The 27108-nt window shown below is 40.9% G+C and overlaps 1 protein-coding gene across 4 annotated transcripts in view; it reads left to right on the top strand.

The window, feature by feature from the left end:
- bahd1 (bromo adjacent homology domain containing 1) overlaps positions 1–27108 on the top strand; it is a 108490-nt gene that overhangs the window by 54117 nt on the left and 27265 nt on the right. For 2 of the 4 annotated variants that reach the window (XM_066673876.1, XM_066673885.1), the window contains exon 7: positions 717–4647. In XM_066673876.1, the coding sequence (XP_066529973.1) occupies positions 717–903 (187 nt within the window). In that variant the 3' untranslated portion in view covers positions 904–4647. Of the gene's footprint in view, positions 1–716; positions 4648–27108 lie in introns of those variants that run through there. The other 2 variants (XR_010803636.1, XM_066673898.1) reach the window with 2 other exon arrangements.

Genomic DNA, 27108 nt, shown 5'->3' on the forward strand with positions numbered 1-27108 from the left:
TTTTAAATTAATTGATGTAATTTAGTAAAATTTGACACAGAAATAACTTGTTCTATGAGAAACATAAGTTTTGAAAGTGTCTGCCATTGGCATCCAAGCAGAGATCGAAGGCCTGCCGTTTGGCCCCAAGCCTGTAGATATTCCTTCTGCTGACCGTGGTGTTGTGTTCTGTGGCATTCATATTCAACGTGTTTGTGAGTTACATGCTGATATGGATCACCACACCGTAGAACATTGGATATTTATTCTCCCAAAGTACTGTAAGACTGGAAAATGTTCATAAAGGCATGCCAGAATCTATTTTTGAGCACTTTGGAGGTTGGAATCTACCAATATGTTGGTTAAAACCTTCCGTGACATAGAGTGAGGAGTCCTAGCTTAACTAGATGCTAATGGCGGATGCTGAAGGCACTTTTAACACTTGCTGTGGTTCCCTCATGTTTCTCATAGACCAAGCCAAAATTTGTCCATGTCAGTTTTCACTAAATTACAATTAATCAAATGCTTTGAAAGTTATTAGAAAAACTTTGTGCTCAGTAGCAAGTAAAACACTGTATTTATGGATATAATCATTGTAAGTTATGATATGGCTGAACTGACGTGCTTTGAATATGGTCAAGCCAGATTCCCTAATACATTAACCAACTTAGGCCAGTTTTAGCACACTATAACTGGCTTGAATATTCATATTTATGCGTGTAATCCTGCTGTTTTAGATTTTGTGCCTTGGTGAAACGTCGTCAGGAGGGTCTTCTCAAAAGTGCCCCCCTGGTCCCTCCTGCTCTCAACTACACCATTCCAGCTCATCGCCGCGTGCCCACCGACGTGGATCCTGACCTTGTGTTTGTCTGTCGTCACGTCTACGACTTCCGCTATGGCCGGCTGCTGAAGAACCTGCAGTAGCACCGGTGAGAGGACAGGTCTGACCACATGGAGCCATACACTGAAACCAGAGTCCAAAAGCTGAAGACACAATCAACACCCTTATTGAGGGAATTCCTGAGAGGCCACAGGACTGACAAATGTTAGCTTGTTCTTTGCAGACAGTGAGTGTCCTTGTACAAGCTGAAAGAGATTTAAGGATAATCCTTTTATGATTTAGCGTAATGGCATTCTGAGCACAACTACTTTGCGTTCAATGAATTTGATGGCTAAGGTGTGAACCGTCACTCGATGAAGTTGCTTATATATTTATTTGGTTTGTTGATAGTTATCTTTTATACTCGCTGGATGTGTGTGTGTGGAAACAACAACAACAAAAAAAGAATCACAGTTGTTGGTACATTAGGCGTACCTTGAAATATGAGTTAGAGCTCTAAATATTCTTTTCTCAACTGTAAATGTGCCCTTATTGGCAGTAGATCTATTTATTTATAGATATAAGGTGGAAAATATTTATTTTTAGAGCAATTAAAAAAAGGAGTTCCCTAGTTTGAAGTAGACAAGACCAAGAGTACTTCCTCTTTCCTGAATGAAATCTGTACTTTCACCCACTGGCCAATCACCGATCTACCAGTTTTTCATACCCAGCTCTGAAGGACCATACACATTCTGATGGACCAAATATCCAAGGGTTCCTCAGCCAGCTGTTGGCTTAATGTCACTATGGATTGACCAATGAAAAGGAGGTGTGTTTAATGAACTTTCATCATACTGTAACTCATGAGGACTTGCCTTACACCCTTACAAAATGCGTGTCCCATTTCCTCACCTCACATCCTGCCTTTCCCAGCAAACCAAAGCTTTTCACGCAGCGCCGCTACACGCCAACCCCTCTCCCTCTGGCCGTCATTAGTTTGCACTAAACTTATCGTTCGGCGAATCAGCAATTTGATTCGGTTTGAAACTTTCTCACCTGCTACTGACTTTAAATGAAGGAAAAATACTGTGTATTTGTTGTACGTGTAAATACAGAACTGAGAGAATTTAACATCTCGTATATTATCAACCGAGTGAGCCGCTCGTTGCGTTACGTTCTTTTTCCTAACGTGTGAATGGAAAGACTATATCTCGCACTCTCACTTTCAGTACGTGCCATCGGCTCCCTCCACCCCGTGTTACCTTTAGACGTGATCGCTTCCTGCGTAAGATTGATATGAAAAAGCTGTTTCATTCGGTCTTTTTGTGCCTTTAATAGTTGATAGTCTGCTATGAGAAGAATCAACAGCATCAGAGGTTGATTCCCCCCCCTCAACCCCCATGACTGTTTGCTTCCCTTGCCCAGCTTGTTTTTGTACCACGCAGCAGTTTGTTCTAAAAGCCATTCCTTATGACTCTCATTGCACTATAGTGACCCCTCACTCTCCCCTGCAGAAATAGAAAAGTTCAAGGGAAAAAAATGGCCTAGAGTTGAACTATGAAAGGATAGAAAGGCCAGAAAAATATCAGCTGTAACGCTTGGCCAGAGTAGCGGCCGCTCTGTTTTCCAGGCAGCGGTATCACCTGAATGCGTTGCACCACTGAACTGGAATGAGCCTTTCCTTATTGGTGAAGTGGGGAGCACGTTTCACAGGCAGGACTGTCATTTTCGTCTAGTGAGTCGAATAACTACAGAAGTATGACCCGGCAGGATCTCCTGCGGTCATATCTAAAGCCTTTTCAAACAGATTCACTCCACTTATTTCCTCAGTGAATTTGTATCATATCCACACATCGTCGCTGTGGAGTTCGACACAGAAGGACCTGAGACTAAGCCGGGTGTTTTTTTCTAAGAGGCATGCCTTTTCTCTTCCCCATTTAAGGCCTTGATGCAGCGCAGAAGTACATTCTAGTCATGGGTTTTCTTCAGTAACTGCTATCATGTCAAAATAAGCACCGTGTTTGTGTCATCAGCGATCCATTCCACGTACTTCTCAAAGAACTGAGTATCTATCAGTCAAGCTTGTGTTGTTGTGATAGAGCTAGAAATGTGATTTCTGTACTAGTTTAGTAGAGAGACGACTCCCTTCAACACGTATGATGCCCACGTTCGCTAGTAGTGGCCAAAATGTCCACACAAATTGCATTTCTGTTCTTTCCATTCCCAGTGTTTTTTTGTTTGTTTGTTTTTTTTCATCCATCAATGTTTCATTTGGTCAGAAAATAATACAGTTCAAAAAAGGTTTCCCCGGACAGAAGTTTTTGTGCTCATTGTTAGTGAAACTATTTGATTACGTTTTTTATTTTGGGGACAAATTACTGTTTGTTTGGAAGATATTGAAATGTTTATGTTGCTATTTGAGAGAAAGGGATTATTACATGAAGCTCATTGTGGAAAGTCTGTCTCTGTCCATACGACACTTTCAAAATCTAGGTGTTAAAATACATAAGGATAAATATCATTAAATTGCCCACCCCTAATAGGAAGGTATTGTTATGGTTTATAGTATTTGTTGCAATGTTCAAAAGAAAAAGGAAAAAAAAAAAGCCATGAGTTTGGAGTGGCTGATGACATCATCACTCGGGTCACCAAAAAAAAAACTCCTCAGAAATGTTCTGTGACTAAAAAGGTAGAAGAAATAATATATTAACTTATAAATGTAAAGACTACCATTTTTGCTAGCGCCTTTTTTTGAAGCAGCCAAATTTGGATATGATGATGTCATTGTGGTACCTTTTGCTACTTACTGGAGTTTGTATAAATACACAGTAATCAAGCCCTTTGAAATATCATGCTGCATTGACCACCTAATGACCAAGAGATGTCTGGTTAATGCAGACTTAGTGTCCATTCATCAATGTCCAAAAGATGTATAACGTTGGACATTGATCACCACTACAATATTTAAATTTCCAGAAGAGATGTATTCAGGAAGTCCCAGCCTGCAAAAGCTTCGACTAGTTACATATTTCAGTTATTTTACGGTGCATCTGTCGCTCGTTTTACATTTACACACATGCACAGCATTTAAAATCTCCTTAGAAGAGCATTGTTAATGAAATGAGATGCTCTGGAGCAGTTGCACATGAGCCTGTTATCACCATGCCAAATGCCAAAAGAGGAGCTGTGTTTTCTGGAGCGATGGAGCTCTACTGAGCTCTGCTGATCCAAAAACTAATTATACAGTATCAGCACCTGTTGCAGGGCTATGCAGGGTTCCAGTATGTATCCAAAGCCTTCCCAGAAAAGTAGAAGCTGTCGCTGCAGCAAAGGGAGACAAACTACCTATAAATGCCCTTCATTTAAGAAGATATGTTGGATGAGCATGAGCAGGTGTCCGAAAATCACCCAGGGCCAGGTGCATTGTACACAGAAACAGGCTTTTCACGGAGGACCTTCCCTTTCATGATGTGATGGCAATATAAGCATTGTTAAAGGTCTTACACAGTGTGTTTGATCAGAGGGTTGAACTGCCTGTGAATCGTCATCGCTTCAGTCCTGGACGAGAAGTGTATGTTTGTGTTCCAAACGGGCAGCAAGGAGGTGGGAGGTTCATTCCGAGGTGTACAAAAATTCACCATGAATTCCAAGCGCTTTGCTCCTCCAATGACGTGAGTGGGTGTGCGTGTGGGCGTATGTGTGTAAACAGATATATATTTCAATGCAGCATGGAAGTACTGGGCATTCTTGGAAAAATTACAGTCCTAGCACAGCGCGTTTGTATTATTTAAGATAGAAATGTATATTATAAGAGAAGAATATTTAAATGGAATAAATAATATATGAGTTTCACGAACCTCTGCGTTTGATTTATATTCTTGATCTTGATCGTCTTTCATGAAAAATACTGTCTGAAAAGGGAATTTTACAAAAGGTCGATGGAAACGTATCAGTTGGTAAATTTTTTATAAAACATTAAACAGAACATGACGGGTGGGAATCGGTGTTTAATTATGGGTTACGAGGTTTGGATTTGACAACGACATTAAGTTCATATCCAGTCTTATTCTTTCAGGAAACAGGAACATGCCGCATCATTAATGCGAAGCACTGAGCATTGGCCCCTATGGAGCATTTTGTTAAACATGAGTGAGTGAGTGAACGAGTTGGTGAAAAGTCAGTTATTGAATACTTTAATAACACAATGGGCAGTTACGTTTTTTTCGTTGGTTTGTTTTATTTTTTAAACAATTGCATTTAAAAACAGAATATTTAATTAATGTTGGAGCAGTTGTTAATACTAACACATATTTCTATAGTCTTGTGTTAACTGCTGGTCTGGCCACACCTGTTTATTCCTATTAAGAGTGAGCATCTGCAGGAAAACCATACTAAACATTCAATATTATCCTGCAATATATGAAATAAAATATCAACAGGTTAGTATAGATGCTTGTTTTATTCCAGTGATTAGTTGTGACATGTTTTTTATTATTTTTTATTAATTAATGTGTTTATTCATTTATTTGCTAGGTTCTAAGACATGGGCTGTTGTAACGTTAATTTTTAATATTAAGTCAATTATTCCATTGATTTACAAAATGATCAAACCGTCTCACTGTGGCCGCTGCTACCCTCAGGTTTTTTATTCCCCAAGGACCACCAGAGGGTGCTTTATATCTCCCTTGTGGGTCTATGGCTCACTGGTTGAGAAACTTTGTTCGAGAGCGTGTCATTGTCAGGCTGCTACAAGATGATTCACACTGATAGACATAATGACGAAAGTCTTTCTCAGTCCTGTAATGGCCCCGCTGTGTTGTAAAAGGCCTTGCTGTTTGTAAAACTAACCCTAAACTAAACCAGCAGATGGCACATTATAGATTCATTAAAGCTGCTTTCAGTAATAGCTGCTAGTAGCAGGGTAGAATTTAATACGCCAGCTTTTCAATAGAAAATCTCCTTCCTGGAGGCATCACAGTCAAGATTATAATTAACAATGAATGAATGCTTTTTAAATAGTGCCACCTTTCAGAAATGTTATTGACATCTTCATTTAAAACAACAACTATTAATCATAATAATAATGTTTGGAATTGTGAGAACTACTTCTGTTTTGTTTTACTATTTAACTGTAATTACATTCATTCAGTCATTCCTTGTCTGTAAGCGCTTGTTCAGTTCAGGGTCGCGGTGGGTCCAGAGTCTATCCGGAATCATTCACTCACTCACCCACACCTATGTACACTTTTGAGTTGCCAATCCACATAATGTGTTTTTTGGACCGTGGGTGGACCGGAGCACCCGGAGGAAACCCACATTGACACTGGGAGAACCCACCACAGACACCCACAACCCCAGGGCTCTGTGTCGCTGTGTGTCAGCAAGACTGCTGGGTGTGTGATTTTTAATGTAATTAAATATCATGCGCTCAGTTAATTACATTAATATTCTCCACCCGAAATTTCAAGTCTGCACTTCCAACTTTGTTTTAATGTCAAGAAATGACAAATAGCATTTTTGTTTCATTCATTCATTCACTCTTCTCCTTCCTTTTCAGGGTTATGGTGGGTCAAGAGGTCACCCAGAATCATTGAGTGAAAGACATTAACACACACCGGATAAGGCTCTAGTTCATCACAGACTCTCTCGCTTTCTCTCTCGCTTTCTCTCTCGCTCTCTCTCTCTCTCTCTCTCTCTCTCTCTCTCTCTCTCTCTCTCTCTCTCTCTCTCACAATTTCAAGCTCTCACTCTGTTACTCTCACCTGTGGTCAGATTCACACAGGGAAATAGCCCCAAGCTCCTCAGGGACCCACAAGCCCAGGACTCTGGAGCTGTGTGACAGTGACATTACCTGTAGCCCCACTTTGCCAACTGCTTGTTTTAATCATTTATTATTGTTATAAAATACGTAGTATGACCAGAGGTCTACACTCTTTATGCAGGTTGTATTTTTGCTGCACACTAGGTATGATAATATGTTGATTTTATTATGAACAGAACATGAATTTGTTCCAAATGGGAAGGAACTGCTGATGTCAGACACACACACACACACACACACACACTCGTACAGCAGAGAGCCGTGTCTGATTGCATTTGACTTTGTGATTTTCCACAGAGTAGTTATTCGAGAGTGTTCTCTCATCACTGAGAGTATCTCAAAGTGGCAGCAAATTGCTGAAGAGGGCAAGGGCACCATTACATACTTACAATTAAAATGTTGACATAATTGAGAGCATATGGCAAGTGTCTACACCTGACGTGTTATTGTGGGTTAAGGCAAGTGCTTTGGAGCCCCAATATTGTAATCAGCTGCATGTTACACTAATCATATAGAGCTGAAAACACAAGCTGCACTGGAGCAGTGTTACCACACGGTGTCATACTCAACCACCACACCACACTGACCACACCGGTGCCAAAACGGACCTCTCCAGATACAGCCAGTAGCAGCATTACTGTCCCAACTCAGCATGGCTCCATCTAGACATAAACAAGTTGACAGTAATAATAGACGAGTCAATGATAAACATTGGCCCTTTGCTGTGAAACTCTGTTGGAAACAGATTTCGCTGTTCATAAGTAAACTAGTATTATTATTTTTATTGAATAACTAACTCATTTTTGCCTGTGAAATATTAGGGGAATTATTTTAATTCAGAATATTCTGGCAGTTTTTATTTTTTTATTTTATTGGAATTCTTAAATGTGAGGACACTGTGGTGGCACAACAGGTGGTGGCACTATCACACAGCTCCAGGGACCTGTGATTCAGGATTCAATTCCAGCATCAGGTCACTGTCTGTGAGGAGTTTGGTGGATTGGATGTGCAAAATTGTCCATGGGTGTGAGTGACTGGGTGAGTGTGTGAAATTGTCCACAGGTGTGTGACAGGGTGAGTGTCTTATGCCCTGTGATGGACTGTTCCTGCCTTGTGCCCATTGATTTCAAAGGGATTGCCACTGAGACCCTGAACTTTAAATGCAAAATCACACCGTTGAATTCATTCAAATTGAATGTTAATTTTGACAGTGTTTTTGAATTGAATTAAAAAAAAACAAGGAATCGTGAATCACATTGAACAGCAGCCCCCTCAGATTCACAGCTCTAGTTTAAACGTAACCGTGGATTCCAGTCACAAGTTGCAGTAACAGTCCCCAGCCTCATGGAGACATGAATCATTGTGAACATGGGCTCTTGACTGTGAATCTCAATGATAAATAGTGTCCAACAGAGACTGTCAAAGGGGGCATTTTGGGAGATTCAGCTTCCTGTAAATCATTCCACACAGTGATACAAATCCAAAACATAAAACATAGAGACATGATCCTTCTTTGGCTGTCTTTTATCCACTCCTCCAGCCTCCAGCGAGGAAATCAAATAATAACACGTGATGTTTCGATAATGCAACAACAAAAAGGAATGATACCAGCCTCTTTTTCCGGTCTTATGCTGAGTGTCTGAGAGACCAGAGGATTCATAACATTACTGTCATATCATAACCACATGCCTCATGGAACAATGTGTTCTTATCTTCAATGTATGTGCATGTAATAAGATTCTACACCTAGCAGTTTTGGTGAACTGTGTGAACCGCTCACACAATAAAGGCCAGCTGCTGGCTTCATATAATGTTAAATAATGATACTAATGAAATGGAAAAGAGCATCTTTTGATATGGCACAGATATGTATTATATTTTACTCATATAATATTTCTGAGTAAGAGCCTCAGAGAAATTAGTGCTTGCCAAATAACGGTAATAAATTTCCAATGAAGCTCAGTGTATCCAGTATAGAGAGGTAGAATCCTGGCATCTGCAAAGTGAAGATTACAAATCCTTAACAACCTTATTTATTTCCACAATCTCAGAGCAAAGAATACCCTCTCTAATCTTAATTTGATCTGCAGGGCTCTATTGAACTAGAAGTTCCTGAAACTCGTACTTGTAAATAACATCTTGGTGAAAAATGAATAATTATATTGTTATTAATAACATACTAGACATATTTCCATATCTTAAAAATAATATCCTTAAAATATCTGAGCTTGAAGGTGACAACTTGTTGCTGTTAATGTGGATAATAATACATTAGATTTATATTAATATCCGGAAATATAACTGAGCCTGAAATCGGCAAATTGTTATTAGTTTTAGATTAGATTAGAACAAATTAGATTTATTTTAATAATATTTACTACAAAATTATGCGTATTGCAAAATTATTTAATTGTCACCATGGTCTTTAATATGTTTGCTATCAAGTTTTGTTTTGAATGATATTTGACTTTATACTTTATAGTTATTACTAAAGCTATAAATATATAATAAATTATTGTTAAATCAAAAGATTGTCTGTAATAAACGAACCAAAACTAAACCTTAGTTTGACCGTAGCTTGTACAGGTTTGTACAAAACTATGTAATATTTCCTTGAGTTCAGATAACACCAAAAACAAGAGTCAGTGCCCGTTTTCTCCAGGGGCTCCGGTTTCCTCCCACGGTCCAAAAACACATGTTGGTAGGTGGATTGGAGACTCTCATAAGTGTCCGTAAATGTGAGTGTGTAGAGAGAGAGAGAGAGAGAGGGGCAGAGGGAGCGATCCCACCCACCCAAAGAGCGAGGCTGACTGTTCTCTCAGGGACTCCTGGCTTCACCTGGCCTAGATATCATCAGGAGCTGAACTCATTAACGCTTACACACTGTGGCACTCAGGATCCCCGTGGTGTTTGTCTTATTTACAATGTGAAGGATGGGTGGGAGTTGGGGTCAAGCCCAGCTGCACTCATAGACTGAAGTGCTCAGAGTACGGATCGAGTTTTGTGGCACACTGAGTAACCAGTGAGGAAAGGAGTGAAGCAATGAAGACTGAAGAGTGTTCACCCAGAAAGACCAGCCTTGTGAGTATTTCAGTAGTCAAACCTTGAAATGACAAGAGACTAAACACATACCTGGGTGGTAGAGAGAGAGAGTCAGAGAGAGTCAAGTCCTCTATATGTTGTAATTGAGAACCCTGTAAGACGCAAATGGTTTGCCACTCTTCTTGGTCATTCAGAGCTGCACCAAGGCTGCTCGCATCTTCAGACAGAAAGACTTGAGAGCTCTTGTTTGAGTTGTCAAGGTCATGGTCAGGACAGGTACTTCCAGAAATATATAAGAAGCTTGGCTTGGATTGAACTTTAAGTGGTGAGCAGGCCCTCAGCATTTGCTTTCGAAAGCATGCCACTGGAAGTGAACTTCTCAGACATGAAAGAATCTGAGAGCTCTTCTTTCACTTTCGTTCGGTTCAGGGTTTCTTTGATCCCAACTAAATGCACCTCTGAGATGTTTTACTTTATCGTATGTCCCCTGCCTACAGAAACATCCACAAGCTTGATGATGACCTTCTATGACAGGACACAATAATATAAAGAGCGGAGTGTGTTTATAACATATTTGACACAAAAAGCTAAGATATGTTTCCTACTGAGTGATTTCTGTTAACAATAATGTGCACCCTTTGTTGACCCATCTACGGTGGCCTGCTTAGTCATACCACGACAACATTTACAAAGCTAACAAAAACTGAGAACACTAAAGTATTAAGGGAGGACACAAATACAAATGCTATGGCAGGATTACAAGTGTGTGGACAGAATTACAAATACAAAGAAAGAACTACAAGCGTGATGACAGTACCGTAAACAAGAGTACATGAATACAACCGTGAGGACAGAGCTACAAATGCAATGACACAACAGCATTAACTGAAACACTGCATTGCAGGGCACTTTACATTGGAAATGCTCCCAGGCAGTAGCCAGTTTTGTTGAATTCTGCACCCAGTAGACGGAGCATGTGTGCATCTTTTGCTCCAAAGATATGTTAATCCATGTGTTATTTTACTAATATCAGCGTGAAAAAACTGTAAATTATCACATTCATTTCAATCAACAATAAAATACATCAACACCCTAGACGTTCTGTCCTCATGTTTGTATTTGTGTTCTTGTGTTTGTATTTGTGTTGTGTCCTCCCTTAATGCTGTTGTGTCCTCAGCTTTGGTTTGCATTGTAAATGTTGTTGTGATATGAGTCAGTGGGCCACCGTACCATGCATTCAAGTGTGCGCACACATTTCTTACAAAGTCTATAGAATTGACAGAATGAGACACTGTGGGCTTATGCCCAATGCCCAGCTTAAAGCCTCCCAGAACTGGGCTTTGTTTTTCTGGAATGATGAAGCTCTGACACCTGTGGGATGATCCTGACCTCACTAAGGTTTAAATGGCTCAGTGTGATCAAATCCTCACAGCAGTGTTCCCACATCTAGAAGGGTTCCCTGAAGTATAGAAGCTATTTTTGCAGCAAAAGGGGGTAAATCATATTGATTCCCTTGATATTAGAACAAGCAGTTGTTCACTAACATTTTGCCCAAATAGTGTATCAGATAGAGGATGAACACTGAAGTGTACCGAAAGGTCGTATCTGCCCTGATCCGACTAAATATCTCAGGACTCAGTGCATTATAGATTGCAGGAGAATATTGATCCGAAGCACTAAAGCAACGGTGAAGTGTTTCAGGGCCAAAAAGAGAAATGTTCTTGTCCGACTGAGTCAGTGAGTCGATGTGAACCCCACAGAGCGTACATTTCCACGACTGAAGACAGAAAATAAAGTGTCTGGTCATGTCTTTTAGATCAAGACCTCACTTATCAGTGAGAATTTACAACCAAGCATCACACATTACAGATTTATTTATAGGTGCACTATAAAGGTTTCCTTGGTTAAAAATTGAGTCAGGAGGAAAAACACACTTATTAAAGTGCTCTGTGAATCCAGTCTCTGTGAGGCTGGATTTTGCAGCTATTTTGGACTGTGTCATTTAGTCTCTACATATTAGTTTCGCAAAAACACACACACACACACACACACACACACACACATCACAAAGAATGTCCACCTCAAAGAGATGAAAGTTGTGAATATTTGAGTGAGTCAACATTAAATGCATGAAGATATAGTGACATGGAGTTCTCTTTAGAAAACCCATTCTAGTTTGCTTAGAGATCTTGAAGGAGGAGACAAAAGCACAACCAAAGTACAAGATGTTCTTCTTCACTTTGCAGACAATTGCACATTAAAACCAGAGAGGTCTCTAATTATCCCAAAAGGTTACACAGTGCAGCTCATTTTTTTCCCCTTATATTTCCTTAAAATGTAGAAATATTGAAAATAAGGTTTGCCACGGTTACATGCTTCACCCAATATTGATGTAAATGTCAATGGTGTAAAGCCAATTTTCTGCACTCTAACCTCATTATTTTTCAAGTGGATGGAGTGAGATGACTAACTGTGTCAATTAAAATTTCACTGTTAACAGTACTGAACTCTGACATTTTAACCAAGATATCTTTACGAGGTGATGGAGAAAGTACAGGCTCACTGTTGGATAAGGATGTAATAATTTTAGTGTCAAAAAAGGATGCAAACTCATTACATCTCTCAGTTGATACTAATATTCAGTTGCCATTGGTGTGGGTGAGTTAGCAAATCTGTCGACGATGATTCTGCTGTTGTTAATGTTGTTGTTGATGATGCTTGAGAAATGGGATTGTTGTGTTTTGCAACAATTATTATTGGGTTGTATTCACGTAGCCTGTTTTGAAGACTACTTTGTGAATATGAAGGCTGGTGTCATGCCATCTGCGTTCTGCCTTGCAGCATTCCCTCTTTTGGATTTGAACAGAAGCGTTTCTCCAAGGAGATTTCTGTTTGTGAGATGTAGCCTTTACTTTAACTGGCGCAATCTCATCCATAACTTAAATCTCATTGATTTTTGAATTACAACTATCCAGCAGAGCATCGACAGAGTCGGACTGTTCACATGGTTTAGTGCACATTTTGCTCATGAAAAGTGTAGCTGTGCAGTATTTTTGAATCCTTTTCTTTACACAAACCTGTCTGGCCGTGGTGTCTAATGGGGCCCACATATCAAAGAACACACAGTAGTGTTTTGACAAGGCGACATCCTTCACAGTGGCCGATATGTTGAACTACGTTCAGAGTGTGACCATGACAGTGTATACTCACTGTTCCTTGGTAAGGGATTGTCAGTATGTATGTTAAAGTCACCAGCAGTAACAAAATGGTCAAAGTCAGTAGAAACAAAAGACAGCATCTCTGTAAAATTAGCGTTTACTTCAGAGGCCTGTAGACAGTTACTAGTAATATCTGTGCGCTCCCTTTCAGAACTGCACAGAGGTACTCGAATGATGTGAAGTCACCAAAGGATAACAGCTTGCATTGATAAGAACCATGGAACAGAGCAGCTAGACCTCCACCTTTAAAAAAAAAAAATGAAAGTGTGGAGGAGCCGACTCCATTAAGACAGTTGCAACACTACATTCATTTAGCCATGTTTCAGTTAAACGTATAAAATCAAGCCCATGTGCTGTAATAAAATCATTACTTAAATGTGATTTGTTTGAGAGAGATCTGAAAGGACGTGTAGCCTTCAAGATACTGTCACTGAGAAAAGGAAATAGCTGTGTAGCTTCTTATCTCTGTCTGAATTCACAGCCTACATGCTCTTTAGTGTTCTGTTTAGAGCGTCAGCCGTTTTGTAGTTGTGACTGGGTTCTTATGGGATCGTTAAAGTACCCTGTGTTGTACACTATGTGTTACCCACAGTGCATATTAAAACCAGTGTACAACAGATGCACAGTTGCTTCAGGCAACGTTCATCAAGGCATAGGGGCGTCAGCGTTGGAATCGTTTTATTGAACACTGTCTTTTGAACTGTTTGTGTAAATTAATTGGACATTCAGTTTAGCCTCAGGTACTTTGACAGAACACACATCTGTCTATCTCTCAGGGCTAAAATCTCCAAAAGGAGCAGGATCGCCAGTAGCGGACATATTGCCAACAAGATGACATTAATGAAATGGAGTGTGAAAGGCAACGGTGCCCGAATGTTAATGTTATAGGAGCCAGAATAAACATTGCTTATGTAGAGTAAATAAGAACATAACAGGATTTCACTATGTTTTTATATTACGGGAATGGGAATCTGGAATTAGCTGTGGGGATGCTAATACATATTCATCAAATCAAATCAAAATGTATTTATATAGCACTTTTTACAACTGATGTTGTCGAAAAGAAGCTTTACAGGATTCGTATCAGCAGAGATCTCCTCGGATTAATTTAACAGTATCACCAGTCAAGTCTGTTATTAAGCTACAGTGTTGCAGAGTCCTGAGTTACATTAGAGCACTGATGTAAGAGTGATGGAGGGTGGCACAGTGGTGCAGCAGGTAGTGTCGCAGTCACACAGCTCTAGAGACCTGGAGGTTGTGGGTTCAAGTCAGGTGACTATCTGTGAGGAGTGTGGTGTGTTCTCCCCGTGTCCGTGTGGGTTTCCTCCGGGTGCACACATTGATAGGTGGATTCAAAAAGTGTCCGTAGGTGTGAGTGTGTGTTGCCCTGTGAAGGACTGGCGCCCCCTCCAGGGTGTATTCCCGCCTTGCGCTCAATGATTTCAGGTAGGCTCTGGACCCACCACCACCCTGAACTAGATAAGGGCTTACAAATAATGAATGAATGAAAGAGTGATTGAAGTAAGGTTGGAAAAGGCATTGATAATAATAATAGTAGTGATAGCGCCATCAATCTGGGGCTATAATAATTATAATAGTGCTGGAAGCATCCGTCTGAGTATCATGAATCCAAATCCCTTTCTACTTCATTAATGGTGATGGGAAATGGAAAATGGGGAGTGTTCTGAGGCAGGCAGCAGTAGATGGAGGGTGAGCAGCTGGTCTGTTCTGTACATCAGGAGAATACCCAGCAGATCTTCCATCAGGGGGCTGTCATTTCCTCTGAAAACTGTAAAGAAGTGGAATTAGTTTGGTTGAGTGCATATAAAAGCATCTGTAAATATTTTCATAGTGTGGTGACTCCAGCAAATGGACTGTAACAGACTTGACTGGAAGGAGAGAAACCATGAAGAACCCAGATATGAGGGCATCCTGAAACACCGGCCTCCATCCGTTTCATCATGATCAAGTAAACAGACTTATTTTCAGGTTGTTTGATGGTATCGCTTTAAGATGTTTTTCCATATAAATGGCACCCCATGAAAAGCCCCTATTATGAATGCTTCCGGAGCTTGTACGTTTCATCTGAATTCTGCTTATTCTGTCTTTGTATACTGCGCTAAGTGGCACAACCTTTGCATCTTTCTTGAAAACCTTGATATTTATTTGCTGAAAAGAATGGAAACGTTATCTTGGTTGGGCTCTGTTGTATCGACGTAAAGCCTGTCCTCTCTCTTGGCTCTTGGCCAGCTACTCATCGTCTGTGAGGCTGTTCATTTGCATTTTCTGTACAGTCTGAACTTGTTTTCCTTCATGCTCACCTGAAGCAAAATGCTCAAGCCGTTGGTTAACACACATCTCAGAGAATAAAAACATTGTGGAGGTGCCAAGCAGTTGGATGGGCATCTTGAAAAGTGGCAAATAAAGTTTCATTTTATTTTCTGATAGATGAAGATACCGTTTTATTTAGTTAAGACCATATGTCCAAGTGTTTTTAAGCACCCTTTATAATTAGCTAATTAAGCTACTACACAAGCACACACAGGCACACATCTTAACAGTCTGCATAGAAAAGCATGGAATGACCATGGGTACAGTACTTTATAATGAGCTTGATTTCATTAGAGATGTTGGATGAGCAGGTGTCAGTGAAGCTCCATTATTTCCAACTTCATGTTATGATGGTTTCTGGCCTGTTTCTGTTAATGTCAACATATTAGTGGTGCCCCTTTCATCCAAAGATATTGTAAAAAATCTTGAGTCAGGTAATTCTTATAGGCTTTAAAGGTGATGTTCAGGATTTTAATCCATGGCACTTTTCAAAAAATTCACATCATTTGCTAGCTCTCTGGTCTGTTTGCATGCTGGAAAAAGGTCCAGTGTTTGTACGCAGCCCTGGCTCAGTGAATGGGAACTACAGTTGTTTATGGTGGAGACACTTCGGAACGCTGAAAAGCATAAAGATATAAGGATGCATTATTAAGCCAGAACTGACTCCAAATTCAGAGACCACTGAGCGCATGGAAGTAAACCCAGACTCCAAAGTGCTACAAAACTAAATGACTCGAGTTACAAAAGAGGTTCGGAGGTAATTTGAATAGTGAATAAAATCTTACAGGCAAGTTAAACTTACATCATGAACAAGCTGCAGTCAGATTCTTAGTCAAATATACAGTTCCACTAGCAGTGTTTTTGCTAGTTCTCTAGAATCATCTACGTTTCTTTTAAGCCCTATTTGGACACGATTAGCTTTACCTGTGAATGTTGTTTTACAACCAGACGTCAGTAATATTTATGATGTATTTGAACTGGATATGAATTCTTGATGTAAACAGCAGATAGGAGTGGCTACTCTATTTATGCATTGATGTAGCTGAATGTTTGTGTTCATGTTTTTCACAGTGCAGGTAAAACACAGCACAGCTTCTGAGAACAGGCCACCAGTCAGAAATATCCAGCCCTCAATGAAGATAACGACCTTATCTCCTAGCCCTAGGTAACAGACCATGAGTGAGATGATGGCAAAAATTAACTGCACTTACGCATATTTCTTTACACAATTAGTATAACTTCTGTTATAAACCATTTAATTGTAGTAACTTAAAGGTGATGTTCACAATTGTAAGATATTCACAAGATGTTTCCTAACCATTTGCTGCTCTCCAGTTTGCTTCTGCACTGGAAACCAGTCGAATGTGTTTATGGAGCCCTAGTGTCAATAAATGCTTCAGATTATTAGGTAGAAACCTACTCTAAATGTAGGGGACTGCTAACTGCATGAAAGTAAACATAGACTGAAACTGATACAGAACTAAACAGCTCGACTTACAAATGCATTTCTGTAGTAATCAAACAGTGCATTTGATTGTGATGCATTTACCTCCTGAGGGTAACCGTGTATTTGGTAGAGTCTGATTTGCGCCATACATTACATCATTAAGCAGCTCCTCCATTGGCTCTACACTTAAAGACGTAGTTCATGATTGTAATCAAAAAACTGTTTTATACAATTCAGAAGAGGTTTCCTCACCACTTGCTATCTCCCACGTCTGTTTGTGCGCTGGAAACTAGTCTGGTGTATTTATAAAGCCCCATTGTCTGTAAATGAGTGAAAAGACAGACTGTCTCGGTCCAGTCTCTCTGTCTCTCTCTGCTGGCAGAGGCATCTGGAGTATTTTTAGACAACGGAGAGAACTTCAAACATAGAAAAGCGTGAACCAAAATGAGGAAATTGCTCATAACGTCTCTAAAGGTGGGTGAAATAAACTTATTTTTGCTGTTTCAGGTCACTTAAGGTAGGAATGTCTCCAAACACAGAGGACGGCTAAATGCATTACAGAAAGTGCTACAAAACTAAACAACTGGAGTTACAAATGAGTTTCTGTTGTAATTCAAACAGTGAATAAAAACGTAAACAAGTTAGACTTCATCCACATACAAACAACTGTCCTTTTTCCCCCTCAAACACACAGTTCCACCTTAAAAGATGCTTAGCTTCAGAATGTAACCAACCAGAAAGAACTGTGATTGCCCATAATTTCGTAGACGTTCCCTTTAAGGACTTCATTCCTACATGATATTTTGTATAGGGTTAATATAACCTGGGGTTTTATATACTTGTCATTTTACACTAGCTAAAAGTAGATAAACAGCTCTAGAACTGTTCCTGAAACAGGAGCGTGCACTCCAGGGGAAATAAAAAATAAAGCTGAAATGGTCTAGTCAGATATTCCAGTAATAATTCCATTACCCCATTTCCTCAAGTAAAACAAATCCTGTCTGAACAGGGCTTTTGATGAAGTGTTTTTCCAGACATCGTTTGAGACTGTGGTCCAGCCACCAATCCATTTACCTTATAGACTGCTTCTATTTCTGATGTCAACAGAAACAACGTGTGTGAGGACTGTTTCAGACTGAATGTATGGAATAATCGATCGAACAGCCGAGTGCCGAATGACTCATCTGATAATGTCTTTATAATAGCTCCTTCAATTCTCTTTCAAATAGCAACCTATAGCTGAAATGAGCACCAGTATTCTCTGCACAAAATCATAGCACATGTTTTCACTCTGCAAATAATACACCTGTAAAGCCCTGTGACATTTGTGTGGTAGACATTCCCTTTGTCCTCTACAAGGCCATAAGAGAAGCTCTCATCAATCCCACCACATGTACAATGCATAAATGTAGGAATTCCATGAGAGATGGGACTAACTACTACTAACTACACTTGCCAATCGTATCCATAGCTTAGACATTTTAATTGGGAGCCCTATTGGAGAAATATGCAGATTCTGAGCTCTTTCTTTATTAAAATCAAGTGGGCATTACATTCAAAGTGTCACAAATGCTATACGGCTCACACTACACAATATTTCTCAAGTGCAGCCTGTTGTTTGTGGACATGTCAGTGTATGTACTACACCACATTTCAAAGACAAGTCTTTTGCACTAGATGATTTTTTTTTTACCTGAAATATCCAAGATAAACCTGTCGTGGAAATCCTGCTCTTTCACAAAATTACACACTCGGACTATATTCCGCTGGAATCAAGATGGAGTCTTGAGTGATCTTGGAGATGGTTGTTTTTCTCTCCTTCTACTTCTTGTCAGACAGGTGCTCACACCTTAAGATTTATCACAGAGGATGTTCGAGGAATGTTCGAGTGTAAAAATCATGCCACTGATCTGATCGCTGTGAGTGGTCATCGCATTGATCTTTTCCTTACAGATCCCATAAATGTATGACAGAACGATTGGGTTTGGCCTGTGGTGGTATAAGTGTTGCTTTTGAGTTAAGTAATAAAGGTCTACCTACAAAACAACACTTATATGTTCCTCCAGTCAAACAAGACTGACATTTTGTAATGAATTACATTTTTTTTTATTTTCCAAAATGTTTTTTTTTTTAAGTATGTACTACAACTCGCTTGACCCAAAAACAATTTAAACACCTTACTCCTCTCAGATCTCTCGCTGTGGGGGACTGAGTCACATCTTCGGTGGAACATGACTGACTGACTATCTGATCATCTCCAGACTGTTAGCTCAGTTCTCCACAGTCAGGAGTGTGAGACGAGAGAATGGGTGATGGGGGGAATCGTGTGCTGTGGGTGGGAATGGAAAATTACCAAATTGAGGGAGTAAAAATCCAGCAGAAAACATTCTGCTTACAAGGGGGCAACCAGTTCAGTTTCTGGAGCGCCCTCAAATTCAACTGAGTTTTGTAAACTTCACATGTACCCCTCTGAAACTAAAAGTTGAACAATTAAAGAAGGTTGACTTGTAATGATTTTTTTAAATAAACGAAAATATGGACAAAGACAACATAGTTTTTTAGAGTGTTTTAAGGGACTATACATTGGAGCGGCAGTATACATTCATTGGTCATTTTCTTAGTTTCACTTAACATGAGCCTACACCCAGAAAACACTCTTAGTGGGATGTAATCTCACTTACTACTGCAGAATAGCACAGCCACATATTAACACACTTCCTCCCCCATGTTTCACAGCTGCCACTGCAGGCACTCTGGCGGTCTTAGCCAGGGCCATACTAAGCATGCCAAATTTGCTCTGGCGAGGTCATATCTCATGATCCTTCTTCTGGAGAACATTCTTTTAGAGAACACAAGTTCATTCTTTGTGTCCTTGGTATTGAAAACCTGCCTTTATCAGTGATTTTATTATCAATCTGATCATCAGTGTAAAATAGGGTGACCAGATCAGAGATGGTGAAAAAGAGGACACGCCCCTGGGGCTTGACTGACCAATGAAATGTTTACAGAGAAGGTTATCGACCAATAACGGTAGCTCTACAGTCAGACCGTCCAATCAGAAGATTTTAGGCTACTTCACCACGCCCCCTTCTCACTCAAGCGAACCAATCGGAGTAGGGGAGGGCGGGACTAGTTTGTGAACGAAACGCTTCTCGAAATTCTATGTAAGCTCTAGAAAAACAAAATCCCGGACGTTTGTGAAATTCCGCCCGGATATTATTTTAAGTCTAAAAAAGAGGACGTCTGGTCACCCGAGTGTAAATGCAGTACTGTTTTGAATTATTTAAAATGTTAGTGATCCTGAACAGGGATGTGCTCAGTGTTGTTGCTGGTGTATGGGAAGTTTCCAGGGAGAGTGGACTAGAGCCATTATTTACTGCAGCGAAGAGATGCACACATCTTCTTTATAGTTTGTGGTTTTGCTGATACATGAGTCCCAGCTTATAATTTTAAGCTGGGCATGCACAAAGTGTACAAAGCGTACAAAGCACTCTCTAAAGTCCCTTTGTGTGATGTTTGTTGTATTTTCTTTGAAAAAGGCCTTAAATTATACATCTTTTTTTTTTGTGCCGTAAATAGGAGCCCTTGAGTGGCGCGATTGTGAATGGATTTCTAAGGGATGCAAACCCACTTCTGAGTGTAATTATCAGCAAGGCGTGTTATAAAATGCCCCCCGCTTTACTTTTTCACAGAAAGAAAGTACATTCACTGAAAATGCCTCATATGAATTAAAATAGCTAGCGGCTAATATCTTTTTTTTTTTCTTGCCCTTTTCCAAGGTGCCGGCAAAGCCCTGAATGTGTTTTGGTTTTGAGTGACGTGGAAAAGTCAGGCCTGGTGTTTCAGGAGAGCAGTGTGTAGAGAGGGGCAGTGTATGAATTTGTATTGCGCTGCTTTATTGAGGACATTCAGCAGAGTAAAGGGCAGAATGAGTTACTGGTCTGCAGTGACTTCATTTTCTGTCTAAACCTGAGTGATTCTGCCAGTTCACACTCCTCTTTTCCCTTTGCGTCCATTTCCCAGCGATTCGTGTCATTTCGACGCCTCCACTGGGCCAAGGACTCAACAGGCTGCGTGATTAATCAGACGCCTCATGAATATGTATGAGGCCCTTTCCGCTCAATCAACGAACAGGGTTTTAAATGCCATGGAAACCGTTTGAATGCATAGCCGTGTGCTCGTGCTCGATAAGGAAATTATGAATGGCATGCTTCTGTTTGTGTTTGTCTCATTCCATTTGTTGGGATGCGCTTTTATTTGATTATTGCTCAGCAAGTGTTCAGCTGTAACGAAGTCTTGTTCTCACTATGAAGCTTTTTTCCCTTTTTTTTTGTTGGCTGATGATTTGACTTTTCTTTTTCTCGTTAGCCGTAAAACTCGTTAAAGGATTGTTGCTCGGCATTAACTTAACAAAGCTTTTGGACCCAGATGTTGTCGGCTGGAACGAGGTTGAGTTTACACTTTAGGAAAGTCAGCAGTAACAGCCTCTACTCTTTCGACAAGGAATTACATTAGATACATACAGCACAATGTTGGAGTCCTACTGTTACAGACTCGTAGTCCATCTGTTGCACTGTATAATTTCTTATCGCAATTTCTTTCTTCTCTTCAAAGGTCAGGACACCCACAGAGCAGGTATGAGGTGCTGGATCATCCCCAGCGCTGCAGTGACACTGACGTGGTGGTGGTGTGTTAGTGTGTATTGCGCTGGTGTGAGTGGATCAGACACAGCAGTGCTGCTGGAGTTTTTAAACACGGTGTCCACTCACTCTCCACTCTGTTAGACACCCCTACTTCGGTGGTCCACCGTATAGATGAAAAGTCAGAGACAGTAGCTCATCTGTCGCTACACAGTGTGTGTTGGTCGTCCGCTGGTCCTCTTTTCAATTTCTTGAATAGATAAATTAGATCAAGTGCTGTGAGGATTTGATAGCATTCATCCACAAGAATGTAAGTGAGGTCATGTAATGATGCTGGATGAATAGTTCTGGATCACAAACACCACTCCAACTCATTTCCAATGTATTGCTTCATAGACCATAGATTGGGTAGGGGGCTTTTTAACCCTATAGCTGCCTATTAGTACTGAGCATAGTGACTGTAAACTCATGTACAGCTACTCAAATTGTGAGGGTGCAATTAAAAGTGGCTCAATTCAAGACTCACACTGAGTGTCTACAAACCTAAGGGTGTGCTGTGTATGCTTTAGAATCATCCATTTTTGGTCATAGCTGAGAAAACTAGCCCATTATGTTTGTGATGTCAGAAAGATAATTGCACTTCTGTGCATCTGCGAATTGGACCTACGGCAAATATCGTTGTTCATTGACAAATTATAAGAAGTGTTTCAGCCAGGAATGATTTTTGAATGAAGCATATAACTGGGTGACCAATTGGAACAGAGGTCACTTACATATTATTTGCTGCTTCAAAAATGCAACTTGATTAGAAGGATGAAGCAAAGCCGGGAACATGACTAATGTAACCATATTTAATTGTATGTCATTTTGGTTCATTCATTCATTCATTGTCTGTAAGTGCTTATCCAGTTCAGGGTCGCGGTGTGTCTGGAGACTCCCCGGAATCATTGGGCGCAAGGCAGGAACACACCCTGGAAGGGGCGCCCATCCTTTGCAGGGTGACACACACTCAAACATTCACTCACACACTTTTGAGTCGCCAGTCCACCTACCAACGCATGTTTTTAGACTGTGGGAGGAAACCGGAGCACCCGGAGGAAACCCACGCGGACACGGTGAGAACACCTGGACCCTGGAGCTGTGTAACCATTTTGGTTCTTTCAGATCATAAATGGAAACTGAAAAGTTGTCCTGATACCCTTAAAGACACAGTACCAAAAAAAAAACAGCTTGGAAAAGGTCATGTAAAAATTAATAGTGGCTGTTTAAATGAAATAAAAGCGTGCAAATGGTCGAGGGTATCTGAGGGGAAAATGAAATACAAGAGAAATATAGGCGCTCTTTGATCTAATCTCATAACGTTCACTGCTTGTGCTTTGTATGCCAGGCACCGGATCTAATTCCCTCAAGTTGTTTGTTTTAAATCAGTAAGTGTTACTCTGAGTCATGAAAAATGGAAGCCGAAATGATTGAATCCATGCGCAAAAGCGTGAATGTTTAATCTAGTCATTATGTACCAAGAGCTGCTGTTCCCAGCGCACTCAGGCCTAACCACATTAACACACCCAACCATCATTGCAGCCATAAATGAATGAATGAAAGGATGGATGAATGTTGAATAATGATTACATTTAATCAGTTACACTTTAACCCCAATTTCTATTCTTTACAATAGGACCGTCATATTTATTCATTCATTATCTGTAACCCTTATCCAGTTCAGGGTCGCGGTGGGTCCAGAGACTACCTGGAATCATTGGGCGCAAAGCGGGAATACACCCTGGAGGGGGCGCCAGTCCTTCACAGGGCAACACAGACACATTCACTCACACACTCACACCTACGGACACTTTTGAGTCACCAATTCACCTACCAACGTGTGTTTTTGGACTGTGGGAGGAAACCGGAGCACCCGGAGGAAACCCACGTGGAGAACACACCAAACTCCTCACAGACAGTCACCCGGAGCGGGACTTGAACCCACAACCTCCAGGTCCCTGGAGCTGTGTGACTGTGACACTACCTGCTGCACCACCGTGCCGCCCTCCGTCATATTTAATCATATTTAATATATACAGCCCATATTTTATAGTGGCGGCACAGTGGTGCAGCAGGTAGTGTCACAGTCACCCAGCTCCAGGGGCCTGGAGGTTGTGGGTTCAAGTCCCGCTCCGGGTGACTGTCTGGAGTTGGTGTGTTCTCCCTGTGTCCGCGCCCCCTCCAGAGTGTGTTCCTGTCTTGCGCCCAATGATTCCAGGTAGGCTCTGGACCCACCGCAACCCTGAACTGGATAAGCGCTTACAGATAATGAATGAATGAAATTAATATTTAATATCCACCGATCCTCCATAACTTCCATGTGTCCTTTCTCTCAGATCCACTGATCACACAGGGGCACTTTGTAGTTCTACAAAAACCAAAATGTAGTCAATCTGTGGCTCTGCATACTTTGTTGCCTGGCTTTTTCTTCAGTGTTTGTTTTTGTTTGTTCTTTAATGGTTAGGACCCTCAGAGGACCACCACAGGGCAGGTATGATGTTCAGGGTCGAACACTCCAGTGGCACTGCTGTGTCTGTTCCACTCATAACAGCAAAACAAACATTAACACATCACCACCACGTTAGTGTCACTGCAGCACTGAGAACGATCCACCACCCACACCATACCTGCTCTGTGGTGGTCCGGTGGGGGTCCTGACTACTGTAGAACAGGCTAACAGGGGGCAAACAAAGTATGCAGAGCAACAGGTGGACTTAAGTTTGTAGAACAGCAACATCCTCCTGTATGGTGAGTGGAGCTGAGAGAATGGATTGATGGAGCCTGTTAAGAAGCATTAAGAAGCTGGAGTGGTGTTAATGTTTCAGGGCTATTCCTACAGCCTTATTAATGTTCTCATGGACTTCAGATCCTCAGGGACATTTTTCTCAAAGGTAGAGGCAGTGAGGGTGACAAACTCCCTGTTGATTTCAGCTCAGGAGAAGGAGAATGAGTATGGGATGGGCAAACCTTGGGTCATATAGTGTATTATAGGATCACGTAATTGTTTTAAATGAAACTGTTACATAACTACATAATTTTGTTGTTATTTCTTGCTCCATTACTGTGCATGTGTAGGGAAGGAGTGTGAGCTTTCATTAATGGAGTGTGTTCCAGTAGCACACCTGCAGAGAGTGTGATAGCGTTTCCCTCAGAGCTTCTCTGTAAAGCACAATTCAGACCAAAGAAAAATACTTCTAAAGAGAAGAAGCCCCAAGCAGAAAGGAGCAGAGAGACACTGCAGCAGTGGGAAGTCCACAGTTTCTCTTTCAGAGCACAGAGCAATGAGTTCCTCCAAAGCTATCTGCATCAATCAGAGCCACTGTCCGGTGACCAACAGTGTTTACACTTAGAACAGAAAATATATATTTAACAGATATTTAGCCACAGGCCTCGGTAAGTATTTAAAATTTTAATGATGTCAGTTTAAAATGAAATGTGCAAACTCTGCCTTTATTTCAGCTTTCAGGCTTTCGAAATAATTCTCTTCCCAATAATTCTGTAAGCATCATTTTCCAAACCTCAGGGTCAGGAGACATTAATTCATTCATTGTCTGTAACTGCTTAGTCTTAACCGCAATGCATCAACACACCCTGGAGGGGGCGCCAGTCCATCGCAGGGCACCACACACTCACACATCCACACCTCCAAACACTTTTCAGTCACCAATCCACCTACCAGTGTGTGTGGGCTGTGCCTCGGGCCTCATCCCTAAGGGAGTGGACCTAAACACTGTGGACGAATCTGATGGTTGTGAGCATTTTGGAACAAATCTCTAAAGACTCTCTAAAGCCAACTCAGGTAAAACTTGGTGAAGACCATGTCATTCGAGGATGTAAGTCAATGATTTACTACTGTCATCCTATCTTCATCAGAATCATGTTGTGAGGTACTCTTAAATCCTCATTTACCCATTCATTTCTGAGCAGTGTGTGATGCAAATGTGTAAAGATGAACAACCAAATACTAAAACACCTCTCCAAATCTCAGCCGACAGACTTTTGAACTCTGGCTATTGAAGGTTTTACAGGATAGATACTGTAATGTGATGTCACTGGCAATTGTAAATGAGACACTGCAATCACTATGACAACAAACCCTTTATTGAAGTGTGTTACTAGGGCACTAGACAGAGAGGAGCAACTGAACAAGAAGTGATTTGGACTTGGTGTATGGCAGGAATGGCAGAGCATTTATCCATCATCACCCAAATCGTCCTGATGATGGATACCACTCTGCCCATGTCAATCTCTACACAGTAAGTTCAACACACACACACACACACACACACACACACAAGCACAATAGAGGTACACTATTGTCACTAAAGGTACAAAGAGTGTAAGTGTACCTTTAAAGATACAACAGGGAGTTTCCTAAAGGTACGCTTCATTCTCTTCTCCAGAAGGAGAGATATATATTTGTAATCTTTTGTACTATCGCTGTCACAGCTCCAGGAACCTGGAGGTTGTGGGTTCGATTCCTGCTCCGCGTGACTGTCTGTGAGGAGTTTGGTGTGTTGTCCCCGTGTCCACGTGGGTTTCCTCCGGGTGCTCCGGTTTCCTCCCACAGTCCAAAAACACACGTTGGTAGGTGGATTGGTGACTCAAAAGTGTCCGTAGGTGTGAGTGTGAGTGAATGTGTGAGTGTGTTTTGCCTGGCTCTGGACCCACTGTGACCCTGAACTGGATAAGCGCTTACAGACAATGAATGAAGTCCTTGAGATGAAAAGGAATACAGTCTATGAAATGAACACAATTTTAAAATCTATGATTATTCTAGAATATGGTACAATTATGTTCCCTAATTAAAGGCACCCCTCAAGGGCACACACGTAATACCCAATATGTGCCCCCAAACACACAAACTACTCCCAAAACATGTCCAAATGTATCCCTGGGGAGCTGCTAATCATGCTGGGAGCTAGCTACAACAGATGGGACTGAAATGAAACATCACTGGAATAAAATTCATTTCAGTTTGCCCTCATTTTAAAGCACTTGAGCTGATACAAGAACAATCGGAGATGAGTCTCTTTAAAGCCTTGATTATAAACGGTATTTATCTACTGCAATGGTATTTATCTGCTCTTCATACTGCTTGTCTATGAACAGAACGCAGGGAAAATCTTGTGTTTTCTTTCTCCAGTAATCCTCATCAAACCTGAAGTTCTGAGAATGATTACCCAGGAGCGATGTATTAATTCCCTTTCAAATGCGAAGAGGGGCTTGTTACACAAGCACACTGGAATAATTGAAAGACCTTGTTTCTGGTGTATTGTAGTTAATCAGTTCACACCGCTCTTGAAAGGATGTGAGGCAGCGTTGGTGGTGGTGGTTGTGGCTGCGGTGTTGAAGTGGTGAATGAATCATTTTGCTGGGGTGTTGGGATGACAGTTTTCACACTCCTTGGCATTGAAATATAAAGACCTTCAAAATAAGGAGGCTGTGATTCATTGTCTTAGGCCAAATGGGTAAATCACAAGTACATGGCTGAAACAATGAAATGTCACTGGGCTTGTAGCCGGCAATTATTAGGCGGGCTGCTACTGATGCTCCGGCTGACGGTTTTCATTGTCCAATGATGTATGTTAGAAAAAAAATGGGGGTGGACCTCTCATTTTAAAATGATATCAACTTGAAACTGTCACCTATTCTCTGAGATTTTGAATAACACTTTGTGTAAAATGGAGAGAATGCACAGCTATGCTTTTGAATACTAACTAGTGTAACAAATAATATGTGAGATCTTTAAATCTGGAATACCTCTTTAT

The sequence above is a fragment of the Hoplias malabaricus genome, chromosome 1 (genome assembly GCF_029633855.1).
Source record: "Hoplias malabaricus isolate fHopMal1 chromosome 1, fHopMal1.hap1, whole genome shotgun sequence".
Taxonomy (NCBI): Eukaryota; Metazoa; Chordata; class Actinopteri; order Characiformes; family Erythrinidae; genus Hoplias; species Hoplias malabaricus.